General features: G+C 33.1%; 1 protein-coding gene across 1 annotated transcript in view; it reads left to right on the top strand.

The window, feature by feature from the left end:
- Positions 1–15777, top strand: part of IL1RAPL1 (interleukin 1 receptor accessory protein like 1) — a 1575275-nt gene extending 1559498 nt beyond the window's left edge. Inside the window, exons 10-11 of the mRNA XM_051985073.1 lie at positions 12385–12555; positions 13079–15777. Coding sequence (XP_051841033.1) covers positions 12385–12555; positions 13079–13797 — 890 coding nt within the window. The 3' untranslated portion in view covers positions 13798–15777. The remainder of the gene's footprint in view (positions 1–12384; positions 12556–13078) is intronic.
- Positions 15778–20289: the final 4512 nt, after the last annotated feature.

Raw genomic sequence — 20289 nt, 5'->3', positions numbered from 1 at the left:
GAAATTCAGAAGACAAAGCCCATAGATATTAAGAATTGTCAATATTTTAGCAATAGAGCAAGCTCTGCACATGGAGCTATTAAACTCATTTTAGCTCATACATTCGATAGAAAAGTAACCATCACTTGACATTCATATGCCTCATTTTCCTCATCCCATCCAATTGGGAGAATGGTATTTACTTTATCTACTTCATGGAGCTATAATCAAGAAAACATCTGATAAAATGGTAAATTCTGTGTAAATGTGACTATGTGCTTTCAAAAACAAAACAAAAAACCCTTGAGATAGTTTTCAAAAACGTCTTAATTCTTGTTTTATTAGAAAAATAATTGGAGTAAATACTTTAGCATTAATTTTATTCTGAAAATATAAGCAATGATGAATTTAATCTTCTATTAGACTTTTTTTGAAATCTGAAAACTTTAAAATCAGCAGTTTATTCTCAGTATCAAATAAATGCCTAGATCTTTACTGGGTGGCTGACGTACACTCTGGGGGAACAGAGGAATTAGATATACATCAAGTTTCCCATTGATCTAGAAGCCAAGCATCTGCTCAAGTCAGGAGTGGCTTTTCTAACTACATTTAAGCTAGAATTATTTGCATGTGAATAGCTCCTTCCAATCCAGTGGGTGTTCGTTCAGCCTCTATAAATTACTCTAGAGGATATGAAGAGATGAGAACTCATCTACTGCAATGTATAATCAGCTCTTGGAGTCCATTTAAAAATAAGCTCTGGATTTTAAAAGGTTACTAGTCTCATTTGTTTAAGATAGTCTTTGTTGCCATGTGATAAAAGTGTGGATTTTTCTACTGCAGTTTCAACTGCAGCCCTGGTCTGTTTTGTCAAAAGCTCTCTGGTTACTGTGACAATTTATTTTTATTATTCATGAAAGTTTTATTGATCTATTTAATTTTTATATTACAGTCATTTCCATATGTTAATTCTTTCCTTTCATTCCTCTCTCTCTGCCCCGTGGTCACCCAGAATCACTTTGCTTAGAAGAAAAAAAAACAGTCAAGAAAAAGTAATCAACACAATAATTATTATTTGGCAGAATATACAATATTACAAATGCGTAATCCCCTACTAATCCAGGAAGAAGAAAAATTTTAAAAAGAAAGTACATTTCTTCATGTTATATTTGAAGACAAGTGCTAAGCCTGGGAAGCATTGCTACCATTGTCAGTGTCCAGTTAAGTCAGTAAGAGGATCTGAGTTTTTCTTTGGGATAATGTGGAAGATGTGAGGATGAAGTCTAAAGTATAAACACATTTTTAATGTTTTAATTTTGATTGGGGAGAGCTGCAGGACATCTAGTTGGAAATACCATTGTAATTGCACAGTAATTGGTGCCAATTTTTTATTGAACTGCAACTTTTAAATTGAATATTTGTCATTTAGCTAGTGAGGAATGACTAAATTAAATAAGTCTTTTATAACCCAGTAACTGATTTGAGGTCACTGATTATTCTCAAACCTTGTAGCCAAATGTAGAGATAAGGGATTCCACCATCATCCTGGCTTGACAAATCTAGAAACTGCAGAAATTATCTCATAAGAGTTAAGGATTATGTCTAGGGAGTTCTCATTTTCTAAGTTTATCACTCATTTGAGCTAGAAGGAATCTGAGATAGTATTTATCCTAATCCTTCCCTTTTAGAAATCTATAAACTCCAGATTAGTTTGTAAATTGGAAATATCCAGTAGGTATATATACCAAACTAATGTTTAGAAGATAAGTCAAGGTTAAAGATACAATTTAAAAAGTCATTCGCACAGAGATATTTGATCAGTGAAGTCATAAAAATGGATAAATTGAGTAATAGAAAACAGAACTAAAGACAAAATTGTAGTGGATGACTATACTTAAGAAGGGAGAGAAGAAACAGAAAGTAGGGGAGAAAACCAAAAAAGGATAGTCAGAATAGTAGAAAAATCAGAGACAATATCATATAGTGGAGATAATAACGGGATTTGTATGTTAAAGATTTGAAGACCAGCTCCATTATTTACTACATGTGTGACTTTGTTTAGGTCACTTGATTGTTGTAGGCCTCAGGTTTCTCATTTGTAAAAATTAAGGCATAGCATCTGATGATTTCTGTGATCCCTCTCAGCACTAGAACTTATGAAAATCATGTGGAAACTAAAGTAGAAAAGATTTTCAAGATGCGGTGGGTGGTTTCAGTTTCAGAGGACAAATAATATATGCTAAGCATCTCTTTACAAAGAGTTGGTGGACTCAAGAGGCAGAAAGATACATTTTCAAACATGTTCTCACATGTGAATTTACTTTGGCTAACTATGCATATTTGTTGGAAGTTGCTAAAGGGTTTTGCAAAAAAAGAGTGAGAGAGAAAAAAAAAACCCAGAGAGACAGAGACAAAGAAAGACGGATGGGGAAAGAAAGAGGGAAGAAGGGAGACAGAGAAAGAGAGAGGGAGACAGAGAAAGAGACAGAGACAGAGAGACACAAAGAAAGAGGGAAGGAGAGAAGGGAAAAGGGGAAGAGGCAAAGAAAGGGGAGGAACAAGGGAAGGGGAGGAGGAAAGGAAGGTAAAAAGGAAAGGAGGGAAGAAAGAAGAAGAAATGAAGAATGGAGGAAGGACCAAAAAAAGAACATCACTGAATAATTTTTAAACACACACACACACACACACACACACACACACACACACACACATACTCACACAAGCTTGAGAGACCAAGACAAACTGGCATCTAACTGAAAGTTAGATGTTATAGTATTTTCTATAATATTTTCACTTTTTTGTTGTTGTTTATTTGCAATTTGGTTTTTTTCTCATTTTTTTCCTTTTTAATCTGATTTTTCTTGTGCAGCATGATTATCATCGCACATGTTTATCATATATTGAATCACTTGCCATCTATGGGAGGGAAAAAAGGGAGAAAAAAAGGAAAGAATGGGAGGGAAAAAATTAGAACACAAAATTTCATAAGGGTGAATGTTGAAAATTATCCAAGTATATATTTTGAAAATAAAAAATTTTTATTTAAAAAAATTTTTAATTAAATGTTGTATTTATTATATACCTAAAAGGAATGGAGAACTGTATAAAGACTTGCAGTTTTATGTAATAGTCTTCTTTATCTACTTTCCTTGGTACATGAAAATGTACCATTTCATTTGGGTTTTGTTAAATTTAGAATTTTTTAAATAAAAAGGATAGAAGGAGTGAAGAATTATATGGATTAAGAAAAGGCTTCAGAACTATATGATCAGGAAAGCCTGAATGATTATTAAAAGAATAATCTTTTTTATTATTATTTTCATATTTGCAGATATTATTGCAAACTTTTGGATTGTTGATCTATTATCTTTCTCTTTTGCTGCAATTCAAGACTACTTCCCTTTCTAGTTATACATAACCTTAATGATTTTTCTTATGCTATTTCTCATACAAATTGGTCATTTATATTGTCCTTGGATCACTTGCAAATGTAATTCTCCAGGTGTTAAAAGGCTAGAATTTCTCATTGGAAAACTGTTTAGAATAATTAATTCCCCAACTATTTTCCAGCTCTTTTTCTTCATCTGATTCAATTATAGACTTCACTTACCTATCTCTAGTATTGATTAAAGAAATATTTTCTTGTAGATTTACTGATTGAACTAAATATAGAAGACAATTAATCTTGTTTGAGTTACTATAGAATATCATTGAGAAAATTTTATAGTGTTCCTTGTTAATTACAATCAATACAATGTTATAAACAAGTAGTTACATCAGTATAAGTTCTCTATCATTAAGGAAATCCTTCTGATTCAACTTTCTGTGGGAATTCTCCATAACAATATTGAATATATTTGATGAATATGTTTCTGTGTTTTATGTATTATTTCATCTTGATCTCAAATATATCACTGAACAGTTCTTATCATGGTTGCCTTTGTTACAGAAAGTTTGAGAACTTATGTGAAGTACTATAGTAGGATTTACTTTTCTTACAAGTAGAAAGAATTTGGGACCACTAGAGAGTTAATCCTCTTCCCCTAGATCTATATAGTCTCTATAGTTCATAGACCCAAGTTAAAATCAAAGGTTGCTCTTTTACAAGATGGCTTTGTCTTTTGTTCCTTGGCTTTGACTCCTTTTTGTTCTAGAATTTCAAATTTGTCTACAGATGCTTCTGTTATTTTATCATTTCTGCTGCACTGCTGACAGCTCTAATCTTGGCTAAGGAACTCCTTGCCAGTTGACCATCGCCTACATCCACTGCCATCTCTGAAGGCATCTAGTTCCTTAATGTTCATGATTCTCTCAAAAGATCACCTGACTGCACAAGTTTTCCCTTCCCACTATGAATGGGAATAATCCCATGTATTATAAACAAGATCGCTCTGCTTCATCTCTCAAATTATTAGTCTCTCCATCTCTCTCTCTCTCTGTGTATGTTATATTCTAGCCAAATGCAAAGATATATACAAGATATAAACTGGCTATGAATCAAATCATTCTCATTTGAGATGGTATGAGGAAGAAATTTACATCTTATTAAGGAATTTACTTTGGGAAGGGAATGTCATATTTTGTTAAGAGAAGATTAAGTTCAGGAAAAGGTATCTATCAGGAGGGAAAAACAGTATGGACATACCTGGACACAATTACTATAGTCTAAGTCCAGTTAAGAAATTGTAGTCCTGCAAATTGTGCCACAATGCCTTAAGGTAGATTGATTTAATGATATGTTCTCTGTGTCAGGTGACTCACTCAATGAAAAAGCTGTTTCTTTTTTCTTTTTGACCATGAATGAATAAATAAAAACCAATAATGATTATTAGTAGTTGTACTGCAATTATTTGAAAAAACAAAGATTGAGAAAAAGCAGTCAGGAAAAGGAGTACCTAGATGGCACAGTGGATGGTATGCTGGTCCTAGAGTCAGGAAGATTCATACAATCTCAGAAATTTACTAGCTGTTTGACCATGGGCAAGTCATTTAAAGTTGTTTACCTTAGTTTCCTCATCCATAAAATAAGCTGAAGAAGGAAATGGCAAAAAATACTCCAGTATCTTTGCCAAGAAAATCCTAAGAGTTGAATAAGACTTAAAAAAATAATGACTGAACCAAAAAAAAAGGAGGAAGTTTGAGGGGAAAATTTTGGGTTTTGATATGCACATAAGAAATAGCATGACATAGTGGATAAGAGAACTGGTCTTGCAGGTAGGAAGAATTCAAGTCCTGATCTCTGACATATATTAACTATGTGACCACAAGTCATTTGATACTTCAGTGCCCAGGCAATTGTCTAAGACTATAAGTAATGGAGAAGCTGCAAATTTGTATTGACAGAGGGAAGTTTGCTATATTGTTAAAACCACAGCTCTAGTCTGGTCCTTCTTCCACTTCTAATCTCCCACCCAAAAGAAAATATCCAAGAAATGTGACTAAACTTGAGGAAGGAGATTAAATCTCAATAAATAAATCAGGGAGTCTTTTACATACAATGGAGATGATGGAATCTCCAAAATCATCAAGATTATTACAGAGATTTAGCAAAAAAGAAAGCTCTCTTAGAATAGAAAAATACTGAATCATTATTGTAAAAAGAAAAGGGGTAGATAATCACCTAGCTAAGAAACTGAAAATAGTTAAATAAGGATTGACTCAAAAGAAAAAGGTACATGTTTGAAGATGACAAAAGGATGCTGAAGAAAAAGAAGTGATCAATTCTTCAAACATTATTACTAGCATTAGGAAAAGTAAAAAAAAAAAAAATAAGGATTCTGAAATGAACATTACAAGCAATTAAAAAATGACAATTTTGGATAGAACAGTCTCATACAGTTATGGGATAGAAAACTAGATTTCACTGGATATTGAGTAAGGAATGGATACTGACTGAGTAGAAGCAGTTAAAGGACAGACAATCACAAATAGGTAGCGAAAAGGGAATGTCCTTATCTCTGCTGTTTTTACCTTTACCTGGAGTATAGCACAATTCCACTTCACTTTGGACTCATTCTTCTCTTGATCAAGAGTGCTAGGCTCTGATATTGCACAATAAGATATATGTAGACCCTTGCTACTTACTTTGCCACTTTCCCAGATTATAAATATGTTTTAGTATTTCCATTTTCCAACAATCTGAATCCTTCTTTATATGTTGCCTTATCTAAATGTAAACTTTTTTGAAAGCAGAAAACTGTTTCAATTTTCTATTTTATTTCCAGTACTGAGTATATAATATGTGCTTAATAAAATCTATTACATTATATTACACATAGGATATAGCTAGAGAGACTAGAAGAATCAAGTGCAATATTTTTAGTATAGAGCACGCTTAAGCAAGATTTTAGGCAGCATGGGATATATATATCATATATATTATACACACATATAAACATATGTACGTGTGTGTGTATTGGTTGAAAGTTAAAAAAAGGTGAATTAAGATCAATAGGCAAACATTCTGAAGGAAGTAGTAGAGAGTAATAAAATTCACAGATTAAAATACTATCCTTTTCAAAGTTAAAAAAAAAGCCACATTTTTCTCAGAATGAGGAATAATGTAGAGGTAAATGAATGAAAAATAAGAATGAGTTTTAGAAATCAACTAAAAAGGAATAGAAAATTCATAATGAATGGCATAATTATCTCAATGAAATAGAAAGTATACAAATTTGGTGGGGGAGAAAAGTATGAGTGATGTATTACTACTTCAGAAGACAATGCTTCAAGCGTCCTCTTAGAGATGTGAGTTATTCAATGAAAAAAAAAATAAAGCATTTTCCCATACGGCCCTGAAAATCCAGCTAACATTAGATGTCATTTATTTGTAGTAGATTGGCATGGTTCCAATGTTACTCAAATGAGACCTAGCAGTTTAAGAGTGAGTTCAGAAAAGATAATCATGGAGATAATTAGAGTTGGGAACTTCCAAGGCATGTAGGATAGCAAGACCCAGGGCAAGTTAGTCAAGGAAAAATTATAGGATATAGTTGATGAAATACACTGCTCTACTCTGTAAAGTTGAAAAAAATTGAAACTAGTGTGATCAGCAAGGAGATGAGGAATGAGATAGGTACTAAAAGGTTGTAATGAAGACAAAAATTGGCTTTAAGATGATTGAAGCATATAGAATCATGGAAGGTCAAAGATGGAAACTTCATCATTTTAAAACTGAAGAAAAATCTTCCTGATAAAGCAAATATAGATATTATTGTGGGCTTTGTTCTCTCTTCAGCTTCCAATGGGTATATGGTATCCAAGAAACCTATGGCTTCCTCACCTACTATTTGAGGTGTGAATGTCCTGTTGATGAAAGGGACTTCTTGCTGGATGGCCATGGTGGTGCTGTGAATATAATCTTTCTTATGAAAATCTGAAGTAGGGATGGTGGGTAGTGGTGGGTAGTAGTGTGCCAACCTCCATAAAGGAAACTTATCCAGTTTCCCTGTGATTGCAGATTTTGCTTCCCATGAGTGATACCACAAAAAAGCATCAAAATGGTGACCTTCCTTAGCAAATAGAAAATCAAAGCTATGTTTGACACATTTGCCATAAGTCTCTAACTCTAAATTTAGTCTCACAAAATAAATAAGATACAAAGTGCAATTATACATGCTAAAGTTCTTTAACTATAACTGTCCCATGACTTTCATATACTATCTACAGAAATCTCTGTGATGGAAGGTGTCAATTCTCCAAAAGTTTATGGTTTGCTGTTTCTACTCAAAGTTGTTTATAATAATTCATATCACTGAGGGTGGGAAAAAAAGGTTTTTGAATACATGCCTTTTGAGTCACTTTCCATTCTTCAAAGCACAGCTCAAAGTGATAGTGTCACTTCCTCTACAACAACTTAGTAAATTCCCCTGCTCCATGTTAGTGCTGATCTTTCACCTTCCAACTTTTTATGACATTTTGTTTGCATATCTTTGCAATTATTAGTAATACTTTGTTTTGTATTCTCTCTCTCACTTTCTCTCTATATATGTATATTACATATATTCTAGCTCCCTACTAAACTATAGGTCAAATACCTTATCTAAAATCCAAGTTTCCCTAAGTATCTAGCCCTGATAAAGGATTCTGAATATAGAAAGTGAATAATGTTTGTTTAATTTGTTAAATTTAAAAGTTGTTGCTGATGGATCTTTCACTAGGAAAAAATACTTTTTTCAACCATGCATTGCTACTCTTCTCTTGATTTTTCTTTTCTGGATCTGTGCCTGCAACTTTTTTTAATCTATTTGTTCTTTTCAGTGAGCTGCCAACATTTGTGGCATTTCCGTGTGTCTCAGGTGTTTATGGAGATAATTGTTTAGTCAATCTGGCTCTGGTCCCAACCTCCCTATCTTTCTTCCATGTGCAAATAGTTCCTTCTTGGACTTAAAGTATTATGATTGAGTAACATTTCTATTTCATGGAAATACTTCATCTTTCATATTCAAATTTTCTAAGCCTATTGAAGTTGATTGACCTAGTTCTTAAGGAATTAAGCTAGTAAGTAGTTTCCTAGTTTGCATGGGCAAAAGTATAATAACATTTTAAAACTGAAGAAAAATCTGCCTGATAAAGCAAATATAAATATTCTTGTGGACTTTGTTCTCTATTCCTACCACCGTGTTTTAACATAAATACAGATGTTTTAAATTTAATTTACCTAGTTTTTCAAACTATTGTCCAGTTGGTTTGGAAATCTCCAAAAAGTATGTCTGAGACACTTTAGAGGAATTTTAAGCACTTCATGTCTTCATGGTTTGATGATGAATAGAATTTTAAAAATGATATGAACTATTCATGGTAAAGATCTATGTAGCAACAAAGCAAAAGCATCTCAAAAATCTGTGAATCACTATATGAATTATCAGTGTTATATCAGCATGGAAATAGTAATTTACATTTCTATGCAAATTTCAGTTTTTCTGCTACCATGAGTTAAATTGTGTCCTATTATTTTATGATCCTATCAAATAAGATTTTAGGGTCCAAATTTTTTTTTAAATATTAAAGTCCCATTGTTAAATTTTAAAACAAAATTTGGTAAGAATGTTTAATGATATTATCTACTTCTCTATCTATCTATCTACCTTCCTACCTACCTACCTATCTATTTCACAGACCTAAGGCACAGGAGAGGATTACAACCATCCTCCAGAATGTCATTAATATTTTGCTTTCTTTATTTCCAGCTTTGTATCCCACTAACCATACTAGTCAGTTTCTCTTCCTATTATCCACCAAGACATCATCATTTGATGATATTCCTTTCTTATGTTGAGTTATACTATGTTCACAAATTACAAATATATTGGTTTCATAAGCCTTAACAAAGAAAATGAAATTAGTCTAACATGATTTGCTATGACTAAACTCATGTTATCTCTTAATAATTATTGTTTTCCTTTTTAAATACTCACAAATCATCCCTTTAGTGATATATTTAAGAATTTCACTAGAAATCCAAGTCAAATTAATTGGTTGATGTTATCTTTATTTTGGGGTAAGAAAGATATTTGCTCATTTGCTCAATGACACCTCTGTTCTCTGTATTTCTTCAGGAACCACCAATACCATTTAAATTCTAGCTCTATGATTCTATAAGCAAGGTGTTTTTTTTCTTTTTCCCACTATATCTTGAGATGTAGTTCACTTGGGTTAGTGACATGAAACTTACTGTCAGTAGTGTGACTACTTAATGGGTATGGATTTGAAAGCTGGAAGACTTGACTTTGAACCCTCTCTTTACTATTTACTATTATGATACATGACAATTTTATTTTAGTTTGGTCAGCTCTAAAATGGAGGTAATAGTATGCTCTACCTTAAGGTTGTGGAGAAAATCAGTTAATGATGTAAATAAAATGCTTTGCAAATTGTGAAGCACTATGAAAATGTCAGCTGTTATTATTATGTCTTTACATGTCTTGGGTTTTAATCCACCATTAATCATTTTCATTCTAGCCTTTCCAATCTGAAGATTGTTCCCTTCACAGGGGAAACAGAAAAATGGAAAATTTTAATAATTCTGGCTTCTCTCTGTTATTCATAATCATCATTCCACTTTTGAGCAATAGCCCTTTCCCTACTTTAATCTTCCTTTTATCTCAATTAGTATTTTTAGTGCTTTTATTGTCTTTATAATTTATCATTACACTTAGTTAATGCTGAGTTTTAGCATTTCTGACACTATTTTTTAAAACACCACCATTCCTCATGTTGTTGCCTTCCCATAGTGCTAACTCATATTTTTTAATTCAATTAGAATAAGCTAATGGATGACTTCTACCCATTTTTCTTTATATTTCTCCATCTTTTTTTTCTCACCTGAAACATTTGTCTGTGTCATTGAAATGTCATCTTTGAGAATCTCTTGGGCCAACTTCTTAATCTTTTAGATTAGAATATTCTGCTTTTAACTCTGCTTTTCCAAAATCTTAGATATATACTGAAGTGTATATCATATTTTGTCTTCTTTACTTTTCACAGATTTCAAGATGGAGTTGTAGTGACTAGTTTCTTTCCTTGTTGCTCTAAATTTAAACTTAGCAACTAGTTATTATATTGAATCAAATCCGGTTCCCCTCATCCTTTAACTCCCCTCTTGGGGACAATTATTATAAAAGGGCAAGTCAAACATGTATTAGCTGATCAGCTATTAGCAAAGATAGAGCACTTGAAGATGCCCAGTTAGTTGAAACCCCTAAATCATTACTATTACATACTTTGATATGAAGTTAATGTTCTGTTTCTTGAACACATCATTAAATTCCCCCTTCTAGTTGAGTAGTCTCTATTAAATTCCAACCACAAAATCTCTTGTTTCTTCTTCCATTAATTTTTACCTAAATATTCTCTTTTAATATTTCTTATTTTGGTTAGATTTCTGTTTGTGTGTTTGTATGTATGTATATGTGTGTGTGTGTATGTGTGTGTCTGTGTGTGTGTGTGAGAGAGAGACAGAGACAGAAACAGAGACAGAGACAGAGACAGAGAGACACAGAGAGAGAGAGACAAAGAGAGACAGAAACAGAGACAAAGAGAAAGAGACAGGGAAAGACAGAGAGAAACAGACAGACAGACATATAGATTACTTTAGGAGGCAGTCCTAAATAGATAGAGTACTGAGCCTGGTTTCAAATTCAAATCTGGACTCAGATACTTACTAGTTTGTGTGATCCTGCAAGTCATTTAACTTACATTTGCCTTAATCTTCTAAAGAAGGAAATTACAAACCATTCCAGTATCTTTGCCAAGAAAACTCTATGGACAATATGGTTCACAGGTTCATGAGGAGTCAAACATCACTGAATAACAACTTCTCTACCATACCTTGCAAGAAGTTAGCCCTTCTAAAATACATTCTTAGCATGAGTCACATCTCATCAAGTCTCATTAATCTTTATAAGGCCAAATTTACTTTCTAACATTAAGATCTTAAGTTTTTTTTAATTACCCATGCTCTGCACAATTTCAGTGAAATATATAAGGAATTTATCCCTGACCTTTTCTTTTGTACTATTTCTTGAATATTATTGTCTTCATCACTAAGTATTCAGAGTATGGTTAACTGTCAAAATGCTATACAAGGGGAGTTCTGCACTGGACAGTTATTAGAATTAGAAATTTTCTTAAGCACTTGCAGCACGAACAGCTCAGGAAATAATCTCTCTAAATTGATGAAAATTTATTCATCAATATTTTATAGGTAAAATCAAAGGGAATTGAGTAAAATGCTGCTGTTGTTTACTTTTGAAGTTCTTGAGCATGACATTTTCTCCCAGTGTTAAGAATGAAAATCTGTCAACACATGAATGTATGTATAAATGCAGCACCAAAAAGTATAAATGCCTTTTTGTGTGGCTTTTATTAAGATGGGTGGGCTTAAAATTAGTTTTCTTTGCAATAATTACTATGTAAAATGGATTAGAGAAGAAAAGGGGAAATAGATCTGTTGGTTAATTTCTAGATACAGAATGGAATGAATGGAACATTACTTACAGCAGAGAGTAGACTACTCAAATAGGCATCTTTTAGAAGCAAATGAGATTTTCTATAGCTCAATAGCACTGCTATTGAGAGGATTAGAAGGAACTTAACATTCTGCTCTTTTCATTGATTTTTTCCCCTACTTTCTTTACAACATAAAGAAGAATATGACCCCTTATGCCTCTAAGATTTTCTAGTACACTTGGCATTAATGAAAATAAATAAAGATGTCTTTCTTGGGTTGGCATATGAAATAATGCATATAATGGATATTTTTTCCTTCTTTGAAATGAAATATAGATATATGTGTGTGTATACATACATTTATATGACATCCATATGCCTCACTCTATGCAAATATATACAATTAAATTGTCTTTATATGATAATCACCCCAATATAACTTTAATATTTTGGCAGATAACAAAGATTATGATGCATACTTATCATATACCAAAGTGGATCCTGATCAGTGGAATCAAGAAACTGGGGAAGAAGAAAGATTTGCCCTTGAAATTCTGCCTGATATGCTGGAAAAACATTATGGGTACAAATTGTTCATTCCAGACAGAGATTTGATTCCTACTGGAAGTAAGTTAATTGTTTTAAATTCTTTATTTATTGGGAGTAAGGATATTTTTAAATATGGGCATAAAGATTTATGTTTGATATGATAATATTTTATTCACTCTAAAATATTCTTCTATAATATTTTAATAAATAGTATAAATAAAGAAATAAATGCTCCAAATAAAATTATAAAAATAACAATAATTCTGAAGAACTATATCCATAACTCTACAAAATGCATATTATAACCTAAGCATTAAACAAATCAAACAGATTTATGCTTTCTTGCAATATTTTTATGCAAGTTAGATCATCAGTTCAAATGAATTTATGGTTTCTGATCCAATTTCTGTTCTGTAATAGTTATTATTTATTACATTCTTCCTAAAGTAAATAGCTCCACTCCTGATTAAAAAAAAAAAAAAAAAAAAAAAAAAAAGGAGAGGACAGAGATCTGTCTTGCAGAAAGAATTCGTTTATACCCAACTTTTTGGGCCAAGTATTATTCTTACTGATTCTGAGAGACCATTGTTCTATTTTGTAGCATATATTGAAGATGTGGCAAGATGCGTGGATCAAAGCAAGCGACTGATTATAGTTATGACTCCTAATTATGTGGTAAGAAGAGGCTGGAGTATCTTTGAACTGGAGACTCGACTTCGAAACATGCTAGTTACAGGAGAGATTAAAGTGATCTTAATTGAATGTAGTGAACTTCGAGGAATCATGAACTACCAGGAGGTGGAAGCTCTAAAGCACACCATTAAACTCCTGACGGTTATTAAATGGCATGGACCAAAATGCAACAAGTTGAATTCTAAATTCTGGAAACGTTTACAGTATGAAATGCCTTTTAAGAGGATAGAGCCCATTTCCCATGAGCAGGTATTAGATGTCAGTGAGCAAGGGCCCTTCGGGGAGCTGCAGACTGTCTCAGCAATTTCCATGGCTGCCGCCACCTCCACTGCACTTGCCACTGCCCATCCAGATCTGCGCTCCACGTTTCACAATACGTACCATTCACAAATGCGTCAGAAACACTATTATCGAAGCTATGAATACGATGTACCTCCTACCGGCACCCTGCCTCTTACCTCAATAGGTAACCAGCATACCTACTGTAACATCCCTATGACACTTATCAACGGACAGCGGCCGCAGACAAAATCCAACAGGGAGCAGAACCCAGACGAGGCCCACACAAACAGTGCAATACTGCCGCTCTTACCACGCGAGACCAGTATATCCAGTGTGATTTGGTGACAGAAAGGAAGGGGCGACTTTGTCCCTTGGAGTAGGAGCTGAGTCTGCAGTCCAGTGCCTGGAACTACATCCTCGACTGCTGCTGTTAAAACATGCATTACAATCTATAAAATACGAGGAAAAACAGGGTCTTGTACATATGTTTTTTGCAATTTATTTGTAGCATCAGTGTCTTCCTGTTTTACCATGTCTCTTGCCATTACATTTTTTGACTTTGTTTTATATGTCATTGGAATTTGTATATTTACATTTTTTAATGAAGAGACTGATGTATAGATAGGAAACCCTTTTTGCTTCATTAGTATAATTTTAGAATGGGTTTGATTTCTTTCTGTTTGGATTTTTTTTTTAACATTTCTTTGGAGTGCTTGGACAAAGCTATTTGATGGGACAAGGACCACCATATCCACTTTGCTGTTCTGCCTAGCAACAGCAAGGCCTTGTTGGCCTTCTGAGTACAATACAAGGAATGGCCAAAATTCCAATTCAGGAAAACAGATGTGGAGAACACTTGTTCATAGGAGGGCCCCACCAATCAGAGCCCTGAATATCTTCCTTGTCCTGCCTCATCCCCACCTCTACCCTTCTAATGTCAGCATGGTGTGTGACCCTGCAGAATGGGAGGGGGTGGGTCTAACTGTCTTAACATTTAACTCACTGCTTGTCAAATGACACTCCAGACCCAGATGTCTACCAGTCACTTTACTGTGACTACTGCTGAGTGCTAAGAAGATAAGATCAAGGGCCGGGGTGTTGTTTTGTTTTAAAATGAGTTGATGTACCCTTATATATATAAAAAAAATCAACCTATATTTGATCACTTCCTGGAAAGGCATGAATGTGTTTGTGGCTGTTTTTGTTTCAATATTCAACTCCCTTTTTTCCCCTTTAATTTTTTCTGCGAATGAGATTATGTGCAATTGCCAGGCAAGTCAGTCAAAGGGGGTGAATTGACATAAGTCATAATGAGATTTATATTGATGGCTTCCAAACCAAAGGGAAGGACTAGGATGTTATCAAATATGTTTTGTCACATTGTATTATACAAAATGTTATTTTCTAAACAGTAAGAGCAAATCTTTGAAACCTATTATGGAGTCCCCTTGTATTTAAATGTTAATTCACTGTATTTACTTTTTAATGCTACATTCAGAATCGAGCATTCTTACTTCCTTTGTTTCAGTTTATAATAATAAGTAAAAATTTTATCAATTTCAAGGTGATTTAAATGAGAACTCAGGAGGTTAAAACATGAATATTAATGAAAATCAATGTTTTCAAAATAAACAGTATTTATACAAAAGTAAACATTAAATCAGACCTGAAAGTGTTTAAAAAAATTAATTCTACTGAATAAAGAATTAGTTTTATTTTAAATGTATCATTCTATCTTTCAGAAACACAGAAAGCTTGTTCCAATGCTCCCAGAAAATCCATATCATATAGTTCAGCTGTGTCTGAAATAAAGGATATAAGCTGCTAATTCATATTCATGTTTTGTATGGCAAAATAAATAAATAAATAAATAAATGAAGTCTATTGTAAAGGAACCTGCAGGGGGCAGAATTATAAGAAAACATTCCCTATGGGATTTTTTAGTTTTTTAAAAAAGTACATTGATAATAGGATTTTTAACATTAATTTAGGGATTCATCATAGGCATTTTCATTACTGTCAGTAATTGCTGACCAGTGCAATGGATGTTGTATTTTTTTTAATTTATTCTTACCATCGATATAAGAAAATAACCACTCTAATGTTTTGGTCTCGTTAATAAGATGTTATTTGATCAGAAAGGAAAGTAAACTACAGTGTAGTTCATGGGGAAGGGGGCAAGGGCCCATTGAAAATGTATGAAAAATGAGAATGAATGTGATGTACAAGTCCAAAGGATCCTGGTACCCGCATAACAACAAGATAAAGGTGCTATGGGATGTTCAGTAGCTTTTATTTGCTTAAAAATGTTTATTTCTCTAACAATTCCCGTGGGTGCTCCTCCAGTCTGTTCTTTATTGTGATGCATCCCTCTGGACATGTGCCAAATTTCAACAGAATAGACCTGAAGCTGCCAGGACAGATAAAATTTAAAATCAGCTTTGCACATTTGGTTATTTTCAGACTCTAAGAAGCCCATTATTTTCTTGATATTATGGACACCTGTCAGGAACTGATGGCATTTAACTTCATTGGACTGGATCCCATACTCTCCCAATACACAGAAAACCGAAAGCACTGCATTGGCCTTTTTTTTTTTAAACTGAAGATGGAAGTGTGAGAAAAATGTAGAGAAAACGATCAGACCACAATCACATTTTAGGCATCCACAAGTGTTTATTTAGCTGCATTGGGAGTATATTTTTGTTCTATTTTTAGCACTTTGAATAGCATGATTCAGGGATTGATGGGTAATATTTGATATTCTCACGATTTAAGAAAAGTTTCTTTTTCCTCTAATGCTTTGTCATATTATGAAACAAAGGAATGAAATAAACAAAGAAGAAGCTATTGATGGGTTAAGAAACATTCCTCCCAAAATATTCCTTTTCTATCAACAGCTCTGTGTGAGAACAAGTGAAGGAAACTGTCATGTGTTCACGTGCTCAATGTTTGACAAAAGTTCTGTTAGAACTCACAATAAAAAGAGAAAAAAAAAGTATTTTTCCTTAGTGCTTAGGCTCTATCCTTTTTCTTGATTGGGTTTGGGGAGGGAAGGAGGAGGTTTTCCTAGTTAAAAAACAGATGAAATTGTGAATATATTAACAAAGCTAAAGGGAGAAAGGAGAGAGAGACAGAGAGAAACAGTGAGAGACAGAAAGACAGAGACAGAGAACTAGAGACAGAAACAGAAAGACATAGAGACAGACACATTGACACAGAGAAAAAGAAGAGAAGAAAAGAAAAAAGAAAGAGAAAAAAGGGAGTGGGGGGGAAAGAAACAGAAACAGAATCAGAGAGACAGAGAAATTCCCTAGAATTTAGTATGCTGATCTTGTGAAAAGTAAGATGACTATATCTTCTTTCATCAGTTGTTTGAACTTATTTTTTTTATCACTCTTCAGATGTATATCATCTCTTTCTTAAATATAGCTTCTGTCTTCCTCGTTCCCAGTAGCCTTTCCTATTCCTTCCTAGTTATCTGACCTATTGGAGTGTAGTCAGCATGTAGCTGATTCCTCCGTAGCTCTGAAGAGTAGAGACAGCCAGAACATGGCATTTCCTTCAGATAAATTATTGATGGGCAAGTATGTGGTATTTATGTTGACTCTCTTTAAAGAAAACCCAAGTAATGGATTTGTATTTCCAACTCTTTCCCAAATCCCCTTGTATTTCTGCATTATCAGCATTTTATGATTTTCACTTTAAGGCTCTGTGTAACAATTTCACTGTAAGGTCTTTTGCTTTTGTCATGGCTTTAGTTTTAACTCTCCAGATGCTGCTTTCTTGGATGCTTCTATGTTCTCCAGATCTTCTAAAAAAACAAAAACATAAGAGCCAACACTCATGCTTTCTTTTTAATAATATTGTTCTCAGATATTATATGTACTAGTTTAACTAAACTTTTCCCACAATAAGAACAACACTCACTTTTTTCTGGAAAATTAGCTATATTCTTTCTTTAGCCAGTAGGGCTGTAGAAGGCTTTTCTAGTGACAATGTAATCTATTTCTGGGAGGGTGTGCTTTATTTTATTTTCTTTTAAATTCCGGTTATAGCCTCAAAAAGGAATTTTTTGAAAATCAGGGGAGAAATCAGCTTTCTGTGAGTGGAAATAGGAGGAAATTATAGTTGGCATTTTTTAGTTCTATTAGTTCTATTAGGAACCTGCATTCAAGATTTGGTCAATTTAATTGACCTATTTAGTCATTATTCCCTTTGATTCCTCTTCCCAAAAGACTACTCCCTAAAAATCACTCCTTTATGTGTTTTTTCTTCATTATTATACGATAAGCTTTTTGAGGAAAGGGAAAGTCTTGCTTTGTTATATTTTTTAGTACTTAGCATAGTGCCTAGCACATTGTTAGTACTTAATATTTTTTCATTCATTCATTCACTTGATTTACCTGGTTCCTAACCTAAATAGCAAACAGAATCATGCTATTTAAAACGAGAAACTCTATATAAAACCATATATTCCATATGCACCTAAAGAAATTTTCAAATAGTAATTTATATTCATAAGGAGACAGTAATGAAACTGTGTCCTTTTCATTAAAAACTTTTTTTAACAACTTATTATTTATTCATCATCTGCATTATAAAAGTTATAAAAGATGTGACTGGCTCAAAACTAGGGTAGAATTTGAAAGTCACTTATGTTAAGCTTTAACATATAGTCAGAGACCTACATTCAAACAAGATCACATCACACACACACACCTAATTCCTCTCTCAACTTAACCCTCCTGTATTAGAAGCCTATAATCTGGCTGACTAATACAAATGTTCCACACCCAGCTGAGGACTCATTTTTATGATTATCACATTTCCTTGTTTTCTTCACACATCCACAGGAGATGGCTTCAGTTGGAAGAAATAGAACCTGTGTGATTTGGCAATGCTGCCTTATTTCACACAACCTTTTTAAAGATTGTTAATTCTTATTTCTTTCAAGCAATTTGTAAGAGTCTTTCTAGTAAAGGAAAATGGGAAATGAATACTAAATCACTGGTAGATTTTTCCAATAATATCTGCATTTTCAGAGGATGGGAACTGTTTTGTTATCCTTTTCAAAATCTCCTATGCAGCCCTATCAATATAGATAGGGTAGTGGCAGTTTCCTGCTTTTTAAAGGAAATCTGTATGATTATGTAGATTTTAGAGAATGAAGTCAAGTGACATGGTGGTTACTGTGAATACTCTTGTTTTTATTTTATCTGTGCCTGACAGCAAGATAAAAATGTATATTAGATTAATAAATTGAGTAGAGAAGATTTCAATCAGCAATATAAATTCATATAAAGATAATGATGTTTAGAGGAATGAAATATGATTTTTAGCAAATCATGACCTAGTAAAAATGAGTCCCAATCTGTTTTATAGTCACATACAAAAGATGCTATCACAAAACACTGACTCAACAGTAAAACAAGGATCAGTCTTTTTGGTGAACACAGTTCTTCTCTCCAAGCTGAGAAGAATGCAAAGCAACACTATATATATAATGTAGAAAACACAAGAGAAATTTTTTTTTCTCCTCAAAATTTTTCCTTGAAGCCTGTAATTTCTGGGGTGACTGCTAATGTCATTTTTCTAATGTTTCTGCAAAAGCAATAACAATAGAAAACTGATTTACTTTAAATAGAAAATTTGCTAAAATCAGGAGAGAACATAGTTTCCCCAATAGATTGTGAGCTCCTTGAGGGCAGGAACTGGTTTTGCCTTTCTGTGTATCCCCAGAATTTAGCACAGTGCCTGGTACATAGTCGGTGCTTAATAAATGCTTGTTGACTTGACTTGAATATTTCTCTGGCCCTGCCTCTAATCAAACATTTCCATGGATTCATATAGTTAAAAATTTAGGGTTAGAATGTGCTTCTCTTAAATAATTTAAGAGTCCATACTTTAGAAGAACAACAAACTCCAATCTATATTCCAGTATGGAAGTGGAATTATATCAAATTCATTTTTAATCAATAGATATGAGATGATTTTTATTACACCTTAACTTTGCATATTAAGAAATCAGTGAATATTAAGCACTTTCACTCTACATGCTATTACCTATTATATTTGTGGTAATTAAAATTAATTAATAATAATATCCTAGATAATAGTATCAGAGAATTTAGCTAATGATTTGCTCTCATTCTTACTATCCAATAAGGTTTTGACTATGTAAACAAATGAGCCAAGATCAGGAAGTGGAGAAACATAGAACAAAGATATTTGGGTTCTTGTTCCAATTTTGCAATTATGCAGCCAATTCATTTTACCTCCCTGGTCTTCTATGTCTTTACATATAAAATATGAGGTTTGAATCACATGTTTTTTATGATCTTTTATAGCTATAAATTCTATGAGCTATATTTAAAGTGTTTTCATTGGTTTAATATACATGTGTGAAGAAATGCCTTTCCAACAACATAAATGGGTTGTTGTCCCCATCTCACAACGATAATTTGTGGAGCTTTTGTAATGCTAAAGATTATTTAGATACAGTTCTGCACAAGTAAGGACTTGTTTGCAATGAAAAAGACATGAATATTTAATATTTCTATCAGAGGTATAACTCATTAAAAATTACCATCAAAAAGGCCTTGAAATTGTCTTAGATTAAAACCATTTGATATCATTTCCAAATTGAGAGATATAGTAGTTTAGGACAATACCAGTTGAGGTTAAATGGAAGGGAAAGATTATGAATTGTATTGCTTAATAAAACAGTGTGAAGTTATAGAAGAAAAACTAACCACAAAGCTTGTTGTAAGACCAGATTGTCCCAAGTCAAGTTTCAAGAATTAAACCAGAAAAAACAAAAAAAATTGGAAAAAT

The sequence above is a fragment of the Antechinus flavipes genome, chromosome 3 (assembly GCF_016432865.1).
Source record: "Antechinus flavipes isolate AdamAnt ecotype Samford, QLD, Australia chromosome 3, AdamAnt_v2, whole genome shotgun sequence".
Lineage (NCBI taxonomy): Eukaryota > Metazoa > Chordata > Mammalia > Dasyuromorphia > Dasyuridae > Antechinus > Antechinus flavipes.
This window is presented reverse-complemented; position numbering and strand designations above follow the sequence as displayed.